The sequence below is a fragment of the Limulus polyphemus genome, unplaced genomic scaffold, assembly GCF_000517525.1.
Source record: "Limulus polyphemus unplaced genomic scaffold, Limulus_polyphemus-2.1.2 Scaffold2789, whole genome shotgun sequence".
NCBI lineage: Eukaryota > Metazoa > Arthropoda > Merostomata > Xiphosura > Limulidae > Limulus > Limulus polyphemus.
In genome coordinates this window covers 114,152-130,923 of record NW_013668399.1, presented here as the reverse complement: position 1 = coordinate 130,923, position 16,772 = coordinate 114,152, and the positions used below count along the sequence as shown (strand labels likewise).

At 33.2% G+C, this 16,772-nt stretch overlaps 1 protein-coding gene across 3 annotated transcripts in view; it reads right to left on the bottom strand.

The window, feature by feature from the left end:
• Positions 1–16,408, bottom strand: part of LOC106467905 — a 40,465-nt gene extending 24,057 nt beyond the window's left edge. For all 3 annotated transcript variants that reach the window (XM_022396123.1, XM_022396124.1, XM_022396125.1), the window contains exon 1: positions 16,251–16,408. In XM_022396123.1, the coding sequence (XP_022251831.1) occupies positions 16,251–16,343 (93 nt within the window). In that variant the 5' untranslated portion in view covers positions 16,344–16,408. The remainder of the gene's footprint in view (positions 1–16,250) is intronic.
• Between the last annotated feature and the right edge of the window lie 364 nt (positions 16,409–16,772).

Here is a 16,772-nt window from a genome sequence, read left to right as displayed (position 1 = left end):
CAATGAAAGTGTCTCGCCTTTCTGTTACACCACTCATTAAGGTTTTTCACTGAAGAAAAACAAATAATTTTTTAAGTTTGTTTTTTGATTATTATATATATTTGAAAATTACTCCTTTTTTGTATTTTTTATTGGTTAAATCGGAAACATATCATTTTTGTGGAAACTTCAATTGTTCTATTTATCGCTCAGCTGTAAAAAAAAATACTACCTAGTTATAAAAATATTCTCCAGTTATGATTGGTGATGATCGGTGCTGTAGTTTTCTGAGATCCGAGCAAGCTTTATTATAATAAAACGAAACTATTTAACATAAATAATCTGTCCGAGTGTGTTAAAAGAGAGCTTTTAATATTGAATAATATTTAAATTTCAATTAAAAAGCAAAGATGAAAATAACGTGAAATAAAAGTCGTATACATAGATTCTCACAAGCTAAGCGTATGCAAGTCCATAAGTAATCCACTGTACCAATTCAAACATAGCTGGAGTATTGGCAACCTGTATATCTACTGGTTGATTTATATTAACTTATTTAAGTTATCTAATATTCCTGTAAGAGTAATGATATTAGGTTATATGTTATTTTACTTTTATTCTATCTTTATAAGAAAAAATTAAAAATTGGGTAACATTTCTTACAATTATTATCACACGTAAGTCTTATATGTATTGTACACATCTCCTTGGCACAAACTAAACCTGACACCAACAACTCTAGGCTATGATTGGCTAGTTCTCCAGACTAACTCATATTGAACATACGATTTACGTGACGTCAACATCCGTACCTATATGTTTCATTACACTCATTAAACATAAGCCTTTATTCTCCTGAAACTCAATAAACATAACTCTTTATTCTTCTGAAACTCAATAAACATAACCCTTTATTCTCCTGAAACTTATTAAACATAACTCTGTATTCTCCTGAAAATCATTAAACATAAATCTTTATTCTCTTGAAACTCATTAAACATAACTCTTTATTCTCATGAAACTCATTAAACATAACTCTTTATTCTCCTGAAACTCATTAAACATAACTCTTTTGTCTCATGAAACTCATTAAACATAACAATTATTTTCCTGAAACTCATTAAACATAACTCTTTATTCTCCTGAAACTCATTAAACATAACTCTTTATTCTCATGAAACTCATTAAACATAACCCTTTATTCTCCTAAAACTCATTAAACATAACTCTGTATTCTCCTGAAACTCATTAAACATAACTCTTTATTCTCCTGAAGCTCATTAAACATAACCCTTTATTCTCCTGAAACTCATTAAACATAACCCTTTATTCTCCTGAAACTCATTAAACATAACTCTTTATTCTCCTGAAGAAGAACAGGGAACTATTCGAAAGCGCTCGAGTTTTTCGTCTCGTTTAAAAACAATTACAACTGTGATCCTGTGTGCTAACTTCTTAATCAGAGGTTATAAGCTTATTACATAGATTTATTCATTTGTCCCAGTCTTCAGTCGTAAAAGAATTTATTAACTGATTTCACGGTACCGCGAACATATCTAAAAATCACACCATACTGTCTTTATTTTACAATAATGTTTTTTATTGAGCATGAATAGATCATGGTAGATTAGGAAGTTTATCTTTGCGTCTCAAGTATCTCTCATTGTAAATAGCTTGGGAAACAATGAAGATAACAAATACAAGACGATATTTAACAATGCTACGTCTGAAGTTATTGTTACTAGACAAGTTCCTTTTGCTATGCTAACTTTTGGGTCAAAGATGATGCAGATTACACAGGCCTGCGATGGTTTTATTGTCTTGAATTTTTTACGTGTTCTACAGTAATTCCTGTACGCTGAATCCAAAAATGATATCCATTTTTCTCCATCACATACAGATTTTTCACAAAACGTCATAACGCAATACATAAAAGAAAGATTTAGTCACGTAGTTTTGAGACTAAAAAACGTAGATTTCACAACAAAAAAATCAGGATGAATGAGGATGCACATTTGTTTGACATCAATGTTCTTCCCTTTTCTTCAGTTTTTTTTTGTATTTTTGTTAACAAACATAATAATAAAAAATGTTCGTTATGGTAAACGAAATAATAATTTGATCCAAGTAAGAGTTTGTTTTTTCTTCCCGGTTTGTAAAAAAATCCTTACGTGATAGAAAAAAATAAAGAATATTATTTTCAAAATCTCCGTAGCTGATATATGGAAAATCCGTTATTAAAACCAAATGATGTGATAACTTTCAAAACAAAACAAATCTTCAATATATAAATTCGCAGGCCCGTGTTTTTACTGAAGATTACTAACTTTCAAAACAAAACAAATCTTCAATATTTAAATTCGCAGGCCCGTGTTTTTACTGAAGATTACTAAGGAGGTTCCCTGATGATGTGATAACTTTCAAAACAAATCTTTAATGTTTAAATTCGCAGGCCCGTGTTATACTGAAGATTACTAAGGAGGTTCCCTGATGATGTGATAACTTTCAAAACAAATCTTCAATGTTTAAATTCGCAGGCCGTGTTTTTACTGAAGATTACTAACTTTCAAAACAAAACAAATCTTCAATGTTTAAATTCGCAGGCCCGTGTTTTTACTGAAGATTACGAACTTTCAAAACAAAACAAATCTTCAATGTTTAAATTCGCAGGCCGTGTTTTTATTGAAGATTACTAAGGAGGTTCCTGATGATGTGATAACTTTCAAAACAAATCTTCAATGTAAGTCCAAGCTAACGTATAATACATGTTAAATTTTTTATAACTAGCATGTGATACCTTTCGTACAAAGACGGATTTTCTCGCACCGTTATGTAAACGGTTATATTTACGGATACCGATATCAATGTTACCTTTACCCCCCCCCCCACCTCCAAGTGGTACAGCGGTATGTTTGCGGACTTACAACGCTAAAAACCGGCTTTCGATACCCGTGGTGGGCAACGCAGAGATAACCCATTGTGTAGCTTTGTGCTTAACTTCAAACAATCTTATTTAATGAATTAGAGGCAAACCAACGATATCATATATTCTCCTTTTGCAGGTCATTGACACAATTCTTCTTTATTGGGCTTTTATTATTCTCCTTTTGCAGGTCATTGACACAATTCTTCTTTATTGGGCTTTTATTATTCTCCTTTTGCAGGTCATTGACACAATTCTTCTTTATTGGGCTTTTATTATTCTCCTTTTGCAGGTCATTGACACAATTCTTCTTTATTGGGCTTTTATTCATGAATTTTAGTCATTTTCTAACATTCCCCACTTGTTATGTTAAATGTGTCCTATTGTTTGTTTGTTTGACTTAAACCAAAGCCACAAAAGGCAATCTGCTGTGTCCACAGGGGGGAATCGAACCCCGGATTTTGGCGTTGTAAGTCCTTAGACTTATTGCTGTCCTACCGGGTTAATCAAACAACAAATAAACAAATCTTCTATCTAGCCGATATATATGGCCTAAAATGTCATTAACACTGGGGGGGGTACTAAACTGATGACTCAACGCATTTAATCATTTATGGCTTTTATTTTTGTCACTAGTGGTTAGGGTGCTCAACTCGCAATCTGCGAGTCGTGGGTTCGAATCCCCGTCCCGCTAAACATGCTCGCTCTTTCAGCCCTTGGGGGGGGGGGGGTGTTATAATGTTACGGTCAATTCCAATTCCCATAATTCGTTGGCAAAAGAGTAGCCCGAGAGTTGGCGGTGGGTGGTGATGACTAGCTGCCTTCCCTCTAGTCTTTCACTGCTATATTAGGGACGGCTAGCGCAGATAGCCCTCGTGTAGCTTTGCGCGAAATTCGAAACAAACAAACAATTCGTCACCAGGTGTTTTTCGTTTAACTATCCAGTAGTAATCTACATATAATCATCTAATTTTTTATTATCTTAATAATAGTTATGCAAATTAATGCTTCTATGACTACTTTGAAAACGCCTCTGTCTCTTTCATTAGAAGTAGTTAATAAGTTGGTCTACGCATGAGGCAATAAGTTGGGGAAATATTCCAATATCTAAATGTCAAGTATATAAATCACAAAATCTTATCTAAACGGTACTGTTTTTCTTTTTACTTGAAACGATACGATTTGGCGTTCAAATGGACCTAGTGGTTGGCGAAAGCTAGACTGTGAACTCTGATCTTAGAGTTCGTTGTTCGTGTGTCGTGGAGTAATGTTGTAAAAGTGACAGTCAAATCTCATCATTCGATTAATGCGGCGGATGGTGTTGTTGACTAGCTTCCTTACTTCTAGGCTTTCAGTTTTAAATTGGGGACAGCTAGCGCAGATAATCCTTGAATAACTATCCAAATAAAGAAACAGATATATGATACTTTAAGAATAATTAATTATGACAGTGTGATGTTCAAATATATTTCATGTAGCATACAAACAGTCGTAACGATTTCTAGAAGATAAATACTGTGATTTATTGAAATTAGGATTAATACTTTCTTGCGTTTGTGACTTCTCTCCACCCCCCTCCCCTTCCATCCACCTTAGCTACAGTGAAAGACGTAACGAGAAATCTCAGGAATTACCACAGATCATCCCATAATAGTCTTCCTGTTTCTGTCATACCTTGTAATGGATGATATAGGTTTCCTGTAACACGTGAGCATGGTGATTGATAACGTGGAATTACAAGCCACTTTCCGTGTCTTTGATTGTTGTACACATTATGTAAGGTGAATGTTCGAACACATTTTGTCCTTGGAGAATTCCGTAATTCGGATATTGAGACATTAATCGACATGAATATTGCATCAGATATGGGGTATTAGGGTCTGCAGGAAAGGAGATATAGAAAATTGAATGATATATATATATATATATACTGTCTTTCTGTCGCTCGTTAAGAACTTAGAAAAAAAAAAGATATTTAAAAATGTTATGTTGAACTTAGTGACAAGTTTTGTTTGTTTCGTGTACAATGTGTGAAAAGGCTTCAAATTTGATTTTGAAGTAGGGAACCGTGAAGAAGATAGCATGTATAAGATTAGGTGGTTCGGAAGCTCTCAGATGTCAGAAGAATTGATGTCTTATTTAGAAGACATTCAACACGTTACAGAGGCAGACAGTGATGACATTGAGGTCATGGTTTATGATTCCGAGAGTAATAAGTCTGTACTTTCAGATGCATATGAGTGAACTATGAGTAAACTGGGAATAGTACTGAGTGAACTATGAGTAACTTTGGAATAGTATTGAGTGAACTATGAGTAAACTGGGAATAGTACTGAGTGAACTATGAGTAACTTTGGAATAGTATTGAGTGAACTATGAGTAAACTAGGAATAATACTGACTGAACTATGAGTAAACTAGGAATAGTACTGAGTGAACTATGAGTATACTGGGAATAGTACTGAGTGAACTATGAGTAAACTGGGAATATTACTGAGTGAACTATGAGTAAACTGGGAATAGTACTGAGAGAACGACGAGTAACCTTGGAATAGTATTGAATGAACTATGAGTAACCTTGGAATAGTACTGAGTGAACTATGAGTAAACTGGGAATGAATAACATTTCAGTGTACCAATAGATATAATTTGTACTGAGTGAACTATGAGTAAACTGGGAATAGTATTGAGTGAAATATGAGCAAACTGGGAATAATACTGAGTGAACTATGAGTAAACTGGGAATGAATAACATTTCAGTGTACCAATAGATATAATTTGTGGGTTTTTTAAGAGAGGTGAAGTCCAATAGGATAGTCCATGCACTTAAGACTTACAGATTTGAATTCGATAGATAATGTTTCACAAGAAAAATGTAGTCAAGCTTCTGGTTGGAATCGGTGGTTTAAATCTCCGTATCTCCAGGATTTTGCAGCAAACAACTGCGCTTATTTGATGGGCTACAAAAAAAGGGTAAAGGGAATATCGGTGACTGAATGTCGAGATAAAATTCCTGCATACTGGAAAAATCACGCAAAGCAGAAACAATTGGAAAATGAAAGTATTTGGAGAATCCATAAACAGGTAGCTAGAAAATTTATATCTGCAACTTTGGACGATTAAGTTTAGTATTTTTTTCGTATTACTTTTAACTGTTGGAATATATTTTCAACTCCATTAGTCTTAATGGTTGGAATATATTCTCATATCCATTAGTCTTAATGGTTGGAATATATTCATAACTCCATTAGTCTTAACGGTTGGAATATATTCATAACTCCATTTGTCTTAACGATTGGAGTATATTCATAACTCCATCAGTCTTAACAGTTGGAATAAATTCTCAAATCCATTAGTCTTAATGGTTGGAATATATTCATAACTCCATTAGTCTTAACGGTTGGAATATATTCTCAACTCCATTAGTCTTAACGGTCGGAATATACTCATAACTCCATTAGTCTTAACGGTTGGAATATATTCTCAACTCCATCAGTCTTAACAGTTGGAATATATTCACATCTCCATTAGTCTTAACGATTGGAATATATTCATAACTCCATTACTCTTAACGGTTGGAATATATTCTCAACTCCATTGGTCTTAATGGTTAGAATATACTCATAACTCCATTACTCTTAACGGTTGGAATATATTCTCAACTCCATTAGTCTTAATGGTTGGAATATATTCTCAAATCCGTTAGTCTTAATGGTTGAAATATACTCATAACTCCATTAGTCTTAACGATTGGAATATATTCATAACTCCGTTAGTCTTAACGATTGGAATATATTCATAACTCCATTAGTCTTAACGATTGGAATATATTCATAGCTCCATTAGTCTTAACGATTGGAATATATTCATAGCTCCATTAGTCTTAACGATTGGAATATATTCATAACTCCATTAGTCTTAACGATTGGAATATATTCATAGCTTCATTAGTCTTAACGATTGGAATATAGTCATAACTCCATTAGTCTTAACGATTGGAATATATTCATAGCTCCATTAGTCTTAACGGTTGGAATATATTTATATCTTCATTTAATTACTTTCTCAGACATTCAATGAACAATTTCAAAGCTTAAAGTATATCGAAACATCTCCATAATTGCAACGTAAACGTGTGAATGCTATTGCCTAAGAAGCCAATTTACCGCGTCATGTTGCGTCACACTTACGTCACAGCAAACACAGTAACAAGAAATGTTATGGCGCAATTTTGTAACATTTTAAAAAGATTCGAAGCAATATCCAATTTCCATTCTCTCCCTCAAAGAACTTCATACAAATAACTCTGAATATTCTCTTGAATAAGCCCAACATTATTGAGAGGAGCAAAAAAATAATAAATCCCTAATGTTATAAGTGTCCAGGATACAAAGAAATATAAGCCTTGAAAAACAATAATAATTCAAAATCAGCAACAAGGTTGAGGAAATGACACAGAAATCTTCTTATAATTTGTTTACAGATATTGTTTGGAACATTTCTAAAATAAGTCGTTATAATGGAGATCGTTTTTAATGAGAAGAGGATAACGTGTATAAAAACATTATTTAAAGATAAAATTTCTTAAGATAAAACATTAACATTACATCTCCTTGTGGGAAAATATGATTATAATCGATTATGGTGAGATAAACTGGAAATAAAATGATAATTACTTGATTTGTTTGTTTGTTTAAAGCTAAGCACAAAGCTACACAATGGGCTATCTCTGCTCTGCCCACCACGGGTATCGAAACCCGGTTTCTAGCGTTGTAAGTCCGCAGACATACCGGTGTGCCACTGGGAGGCTAATTACTTGAACAAGTGTATTACCAGTGAACATCGGGTTATTCACTAGTTCTTAAAGGCTTAACTGTAATTGTCTCTAGGCTTAACTGAAGAAAATACTTGGTGTGCATCAATTGTAATGAAACCACTTCCAGTCAATATTCATTTCACTATAGTATTCCGTGCCTTAGCTCGTGCACACCTGCAACTGTTCCTTTATCGATTATGACGAGATATATGAAAGATTTGTTTGGTTTGGTTTGAACTCCGCGCAAATCTACAAGATAGCTACCTGCGCTGGCTGTTCCTAATTTAGCAGTGATAGACTAGAGGGCAGTTAGTCAACATCACCCACCGCCAACTCTTGGGCTACTTTTTTTACCAACGAATAGTAGGATTAACCGTAACACAATAACGTCCCCACCGATAAAGCTTGTATACTTGAGAATGGTCGTACCAGTGATCGAAACGCCGTTCTGAAAACAAATCTTACTTACTGTAAAAGCTGTAACTTGCAATAAAGTATACTTATTCAGTAAATAAACTCAAAACGAAACTACAAAGGTAAATCACTTATAATACGAACTTATAAATCTTGTATTGTTCTTGCATTGTAGAGCTATATTATTTTTAACAAAAGCTTAAAATATGATCGTCATTAATACGTTTAATAGTTCGTTGAAAGATGTCTTAATGTGAGAATTATTAATGGAGTCCGTATGGGCCGTTCCTGTTTTGGAAACACATTTTTCTAAATCATTTACGTACAAAATTACTTAGGGGTCCATGACTTCATTGGTTACAGAGTCTATTCTAGCTACACTATTAAATAAAGAACATCATAAAATGTGTTTCGAAGCAAGTTAATATCCAGTTCTATGGATGTATTTAGCAGTGATATTCCAGTCAGATGAGCCAATGCTTACTACTTCTTTGAGTAACCTAAATGTAAGAGCACACTGAATTTCCTAACCATAATAATTATTTTGTTTCTTTTCACCAAATTGAACTTTATTACAGTTGAAAGTTTTTAAAAGCTTCTCGTTAATTGTAATGAATGGGATGTTCAGGTGAATTAGAGTGTTGTGAATGGTGGTAACCAGTAATTTACAAAAAATAGTTTAGCTACAAAGACCTTCTCTTTACCATTACACCAGGATTTGAACCTTGTAATTTACTTGCTTTGATTTAGAGCGGACGTCTCTTAGAACACTATGTTTTGGTTTACAGAGAGGAACTTTCACCATTATACTTCACTTAGAGCGGACGTCTCTTAGAACACTATATTTTGGTTTACAGAGAGGAACTTTCACCATTATACTTCACTTAGAGCGGACGTCTCTTAGAACACTATATTTTGGTTTACAGAGAAGAACGTTCATCATTCTACTTCACTTACAGCGGACGTCTCTTAGAACACTATGTTTTGGTTTACAGAGAAGAACTTTCATCATTCTACTTCACTTACAGCGGACGTCTCTTAGAACATTATGTTTTGGTTTACAGAAAGGAACTTTCACCATTATACTTCACTTAGAGCGGACGTCTCTTAGAACATTATGTTTTGGTTTACAGAAAGGAACTTTCGTCCTTCTACTTCACTTAGAGCGCTTTACAAACAACCGTTTCTTCATATTAGTGCGTTTAATTCAACTGTATGAAAAACTTCTCAAGAACTAACTTATTTGTAATATACGTTCGGTCGCTAAAGGTTAACACAGTTTGATATTTCATTAGTTCCTTCACACGCTATTTAATTCCATTCTTATGTGTTTTTAGTTTTCGAATGGCATTATTTATTTTGTCACATTACTCGATTCCTTTAATTAAAATGGCGCCATAATGTGTAAAAAATGGTGAGACGATTAAGTTCATCCACGTCATAAGATGTAACAGTTTGGTTTTATTGACGAAAAGGTTCGTTAACTCAGTAGTTTTTAAAAGGCATCTGGAAACTTGTGTATTTTAATTTTTAAATTGCATCTAAAGTTGGTTTGTTATGAATTTCGCGCAAAGCTACACGAGGGCTATCTGCGCTAGCCGTCCGTAATTTAGCAGTATAAGACTATAGGGAAGGCAATTAGTCATCACCACCCACCGCCAATTCGTGGGGCTACTCTTTTACCAGCGAATAGTGGGATTGACCGTAACATTATAACGCCCCCACGGCTGAAAGGGCGAGCATGTTTGGTGTGAAGGGGATTCGAACCCGCGACCCGCAGATTATGAGTCGAGCGCCCTAACCACCTGGCCATGCTGGGCCGCATCTAAAGTAATAGTGGTCAACATAACTCATGACAATTACCACCAGAGGTAGTTCATGTTGCGTTAGGTTTTAGATTGTTGTTCAGTACAAAAACTAAGCTATAGATTATCAGTGATGTACCCATAGATGTAATAGATGTATAGATACCCGATTTTTAGCGTTGTAAGCTCTCTGACTTAGTGAAGACCAGTGGCTCAACGGTAAGTCTGAAGGCTTATAACGCTGAAAAAACGGGTTTCGAATCCCCGTTCCACCAAACATGCTCGTCCTTTCAGCCGTGGGGGCGTTATATTGTGACGGCCAATCCCACTATTCGTTGGTAAAAGAGTAGCCCAAGAGTTGGCGGTGGGTGGTGATGACTAGCTGCCTTCCCTCTAGTCTTACACTGCTAAATTAGGGACGGCTAGCGCAGATAGCCCTCGTGTAGCTTTGCGCATAATTCAAAACAAACAAACAAAACTATTTCAAACATGTTAATATCATGATCCTGTGTATGCATCACTTTGAAAAAAAAAATATATAAAATCATACGCATTGAAAGTAGTGTTAATAGAATAACAAGCCTTAAAAATAAGATAAGTAAAACCACAAAATAAATAATAATTTTGGTGTATATTTGTTTTTAAAATAATAAACCGCGAGTGCATGCCCGTGTGAGATAAGGTTTTATTCTATTTGAAATAATATTTAACGTCTGAAATTTAACTTTTGTATTTGAAAATTATCACTTACGTGGTTGTAATACTATACTACTTTGTAAACTGAAATGTTTTTACTTACTTCAAGCCGTTTTATTTTATATTTTAATCCAAAACAGATAGTCTATTGTGTAGCTTTGTGCTTAAAAACAATGAAAACATAGATAGTCTATTGTGTAGCTTTGTGCTTAAAGACAAGCAAAACATAGATTGTCTATTATGTAGCTTTGTGCTTAAAAACAAACAAACAGATAGCCTATTGTGTAGCTTTGTGCTTAAAAACAAACAAACACAGATAGCCTATTGTGTAGCTTTGTACTTAAAAACAAGCAAAACACAGATAGCCTATTGCGTAGCTTTGTACTTAAAAACAAGCAAAACACAGATAGCCTATTGTGTAGCTTTGTGCTTAAAAACAAGCAAAACACAGATAGTCTATTGCGTAGCTTTGTGCTTAAAACAAACAAAACACAGATAGTCTATTGTGTAGCTTTGTGCTTAAAAACAAGCAAAACACAGCTAGCCTATTGTGTAGCTTTGTGCTTAAAAACAAACAAAACACAGATAGTCTATTGTTTAGCTTTTTACTTAAAAACAAGCAAAACACAGATAGTCTATTGTGTAGCTTTTTACTTAAAAACAAGCAAAACACAAATAGCCTATTGTGTAGCTTTGTACTTAAAAACAAACAAAACACAGATAGCCTATTGTGTAGCTTTGTACTTAAAAACAAACAAACAGTAAGTGAGTTCTTTTTCATCCTTAGGTTCAAATAGATGAACTATTGCGTTAATATTAAAAATTCATAAACAATTCTACTGTAATACGCCACCTAGTGTTAAAGAATAAGTAAACGAAACCTTTATTTTCAAAAACTGAATCTTATTTTAATGTTATATTAAAATTTATAATCGTAATACTTTCACGGCCAAATCCGGTACTTTAACTTTGTTTTTAAGATGTTTTGATATGCATGCAAATGGACGGTATAAATTCAGATGGAACGATGGGAAACTCGACTTGTAAGTAGGAGTAAACTTATTGTGAAATACGTTCGTGTTACAGAAAAAAAAATCCTTTTATTGACGAATAAAACATAAAAACACATCTCCGGCATAAAACATTAAAAGCAAAACAGGCTGTTTGCAAATTGCTGTCTAGAAAAAAAAAATTTCATTCTTCAGATCGTTTGAAAGACTGCTGCTCTTATCCTACTACAAGTTATAGACTGTAGTTGTGCAATGACATCTATTTGTCTGTAAATTTATGTTTTATTGCACGGGAAATATAGAATAAGAAACGTGTTTTTTCTTATGGTAGACTAACATCAAATTAAAACAGAAAAAAAATGAAGTTATGTTAAGAAACTACCATTCACTCATGTTAATGGTGTGTAAATCGGTTTATTTTTTACATATAAAGAGGGATTTCAAGGAAAAGTAAACCTAATATACGCCAATAGTGAGTGGTTTTATGTATTCTAAGTGGTATCTTAAAAGTTTCTTCTCAATTATATATATAAATGTGTATCAAATAGTGTTTTTATTCACATATTCGTTATCGTCTATTTAATTTGGTTTGGACGTTTGTTTTATAAGAGCAGAGCCCTATTGGGTTATCTTATATGCCCACCTCAAAGAAAGAGAACTTCGAACATATATATGAAAAAACAAAATTGATTAATAGAAAATTCGGTTTTCAAGTACATATCACAGGTGTTCTAAAGATAAATTGTTGTATTTTCCGTCAAGTAATGTTGTTATCTTCCCCTGAATCACAGTATTATAGTAGCAGTTAACTGCTGTTTTTCAACCAATTGCTCTGGCTAGTTGCAAAGATTGTTCCGCGGAAACAAAGTTTGTTCCGCGTAAACATTAGTACCCAGTTATAACTAACAAAGACATATTGTAGTGAACATTTATTTTTTGATCGATTTGCAAAACGCCTTGATTAATGAAATATTTTAATTTAAAAACGTAATTGATACTGTTTATATGATCCTAGGCAATGTTGGGTAAGATATTCTAATTATGATACTAAAATAAGCTCAATAAACGTATTATTCTGGTCTATGTCTTTTAATTCAGGAGTTCGTTTTGTTTGTTTACGGCTAGAGGAAGTTTTTAACCTTATCTGAAGAACGCGCTTCTTAATCGCCAGAAATTTCTTTGAAGTTGTAGTAAATTATTTAAAAGATGTAAAACACAGGTTACACGATATTGTTAGTTGATTAGTAATTCTTTTACAGTTGTTTATTTATTACTGATTTACCGAGTTTATTAATCGGTTTAACTGTTACTTGAGTTTCGTGACTGTTACATTTGTGCTTCGAAACAGAATAATAGACGTAATCAGTACCGTATTCGTTTAATTGTAAGGACTGGACTTTGTACTATTTTTTTTACCGAATAATCCAAAATAATCAACCCAACAATATAAACCATCACGATAATATTGAAGTTTTATACATCACAATACTGAAACTTTTTATAACGGTTGTAATACCACTACAAACCAAGTTAGACTTAAACATGCTCTACTTGTTAAAATACTACAGTACTACTACACACCGACTCAGACAGAAACATGTTCTAGTGGGTATAATACTACTTTACCCCTAGAAAGTGGGAAACATGTTCTAGTTGTTACAATGATATTATATACCTAGTAAGAATGAAACATAGTCTAAGTGTCATAATAATATTACACACTTAGTAAAACTGAAACATATTCTAGTTGTTATAATACCACTATATACCTAGTAATATTAAAACATGTTCTAGTTGTAATAATAGCCCTATATACCTGTTAAGGGTGAAACGTGTTCTAAGTCTTATAATACCACTATACTCGTATACCTAATAATAATAAAGTATGTTCTTGTTGTAATAATACCACTATATATATATACCTATTAAGGCTGAAACATGTTCTACTTAATAATACTAAAACATGTCTAGGTATTATAATACCACTATATACCTAGTAATAATAAAACATGTTATAGTTGTAATAATACCACTATATATATATATATACCTATTAAGGCTGAAACATGTTCTAGGTATTATAATACCACTATATACCTAGTAAAACTGAAACATGTTCTAGTTGTTATAATAAAAATATAAAGAGGGTTGGTAGCAGTATGATTTATTTCTTATGTTCTTTACTGGGTATGTTTTTAGTTATGATCTATGTAGAGTGGTTTGATCAGAGGTTAATAAAGTTGAAACTTATTCCAAATTTTAACATTATTATATACCAAATACGATTTAAATCAATTCCTTTTTTTTTTAGAAATCCAACATAAACCTGATTTTAACTGTTAATATTCCAATATAAACCTGTTATGACTGAAATGTATTCTAGATGACATAGTGCTAATATAAACTTAGTCTGGCCCAGTTATTGGTGATTTCTATATAGAACCCAGATTATATCATTCTAAAAGCAGAGGATATTACTATTCCATAAACAATAGAAATATTTATTAATTAATATTTATTTATTAATACGTCAGTAATGGGGTGCAAAATATGCTTGTAAGTGTTCTAAATGTCTGGCTTTAAATGTCATTATTGGCCATAATGTTTGTTGATATCTGGCTTTGGACATATTTTGAAGTTTGGATTATAAAAACGCGATCACTTTAGATTAGGATCTAGTTGAAAATAACAACTAATGGTACGTCATGACTAGTTGATGCCAACTCTGACCAACGTCATATTTCATCGCCTTAGTTAGGCTTAGCGTAAGGACAATTATGGCAGAAATTTTCAATTAAAAAAAGGTATATTTTTACTACTTAGACAACAAAAAATCTAAGATACAACGTAGAGCACTTTTATATTTGTGGCATTTTTACGTTTATTGGTATTGTAGTTAATAAACAATCTGTACTGGTTCTTGCAATGTAATAACACATTATGTTAAAGCTTCCTATATTACCCAAAGAAATAAAACATTATATTTAGCTGCCTATATTACCAGAAAAGGTTGAACATTATGTTAAGGCTTCCTATATTACACGAAGAAGTAAAAAAGTATGTCAAAGCTTCCTATATTGCCCGAAGAAGTAAAACATTAGGTTAAAGCTTCCTATATTGTCCGAAGAAGTAAAACATTAAGTTAAAGCTTCCTGTATTGCCCGAAGAAGTAAAACATTAGGTTAAAGCTTCCTGTATCGCCAGAAGAAAGAAAATATTGTATTAATGATTTCCATATTATTCGAAGAGTAGTAAAACATTGTGTTAAAGCTTACTATACTGCCTGAAAAAGTAAAGTATCGTGTTAAAGTTTCCTATATTACCCGAAGAAGTAAAACGTTATATTAAAGCTTTCTGTATTATCCGAAGAAGTAACACATTATGTTATAGTTTTGAGTCATGGGTGTGCTATAAGAGTGACAGTCAAATCCCAGTATTGGGTTAAACGAGAAAAGCCCAAGAGTTAGTAGCAGGTGCTTTTGAATAGTTGTCTTCCTTCAAGTCTAAATTCAAAATTAAGGACGAATAACATTTTACAAAGCTTCGCGCAAGAACTGTAAAACACACATTTCTAACATCTTACATAAGTTGTGCTTTTTCTCTACTTCATTGAATCACAAATCCGTGTAAAAAAATATATTTATTTGATTTTCCTGTACTTAAATTGCTTTATTATTGTTTTCTGAATTTACTGCTGTAAACGAGGTCAGCCGACGTCAAACATTTCATTCAAATTGTAACTTTTAATAGTTAACTAATCCTCTGTACCTTAAATTGTAAAACTTTATTGTTTACTTTTTATGGAACGAACATGAAAATTAGATCAAATTTAGATTAATATACTATTTTCTTCTCCAATATACTTTCAAGACTTTTATGCTTATAAAGTTTAATTACTTAATGAACGTTCCAAATGTAACAAAGCGAGATTTAGAAATCATGCTATGTATTGTAAGATCGCTTACAAAATAATTATTCTCTCAGTCCAATATTTCGTTTTAAGCAAATTCGTGGTCGAGGGATGATCTTTATCGTTTCCGATAAAGGCAGACCATGTATTTCAGGCTTAGGTATCAAAATCAAAATCACAAGACCTGATCGTTTCCGATAAAGGCAGACCATGTGTTTGAGGTTTAGGTATTCAAAGACACTAGAAATTAATATAACAAGCAAATATACGCTTGCATTTGAGAGGTTATCGTAATAATATCATTTAATAGATACATTTGAAAACTGGTAAAACGAGAGTTTCGAATTTTGATAAACTAACCCTGATGAAGTCGCAAAGGAGAAACGTTGGTTGAAATAACAATATATTCTTTTATATTTATCTGGAGTGCAAAGGTCGTTTTTTTTTTTCTAAACTTTTATCAAAGAGTGTTTGGAATGAATATGCCAAAGCTTAACACATACCAGTAATATCAGTATACAATGAATATGCCAAAGCTTAACACATACCAGTAATATCAGTATAAAACTAGCTTTAGCGCGATTTTATAATTGAATACAATATTTACTCGTATCAACTGAAACAGTTGTTTCTCGCGGGGGAAACAAAATAAATGCTGCAGCCGCTAAGTTTCTGAAACATTTCAAACACAACCTTACCAAAGTATATATCCCCGCAATGAAGCTTCCGTCTCGGACAGATCTTCTACAACAAGTGGTCAAGATCGCCATTGGCTCAGGTGAGGTTGTCATACGCAAGCTGTTTCATCTTTTCCCCGCAAACTGCCGTCTTCGATTAGACTACCGGAAAAGGAACAAGAGATGCATAAACCCAAATCGTACAGCACGAAGACTATTCCCAGCGGCAGCGGCGAATGGAGGAGAAAGAAAAGTAGCAGTAGTCAGACTTCGACTCGTATCGATTAGTCAGGTATACAAGCCACAAAGATTTCCATTGCATTTAATTCACTCTTTTTCACTCTTTGTGAGATATATTCTGAAACCCCTTTTTTTTTTCGGTATAGCTCGTGTTCACTGAGAATTACTAGATAGAATACTGGTTATACCTGGTAATATTACAAAAAATAATAAAAAAAAACACATAGTCATTCGTCTCAGCCCTGAGCCTCCTGCAGCAACAGAACGCTGATTGGTATGGTTGATGCAGACCAGATAACGTTT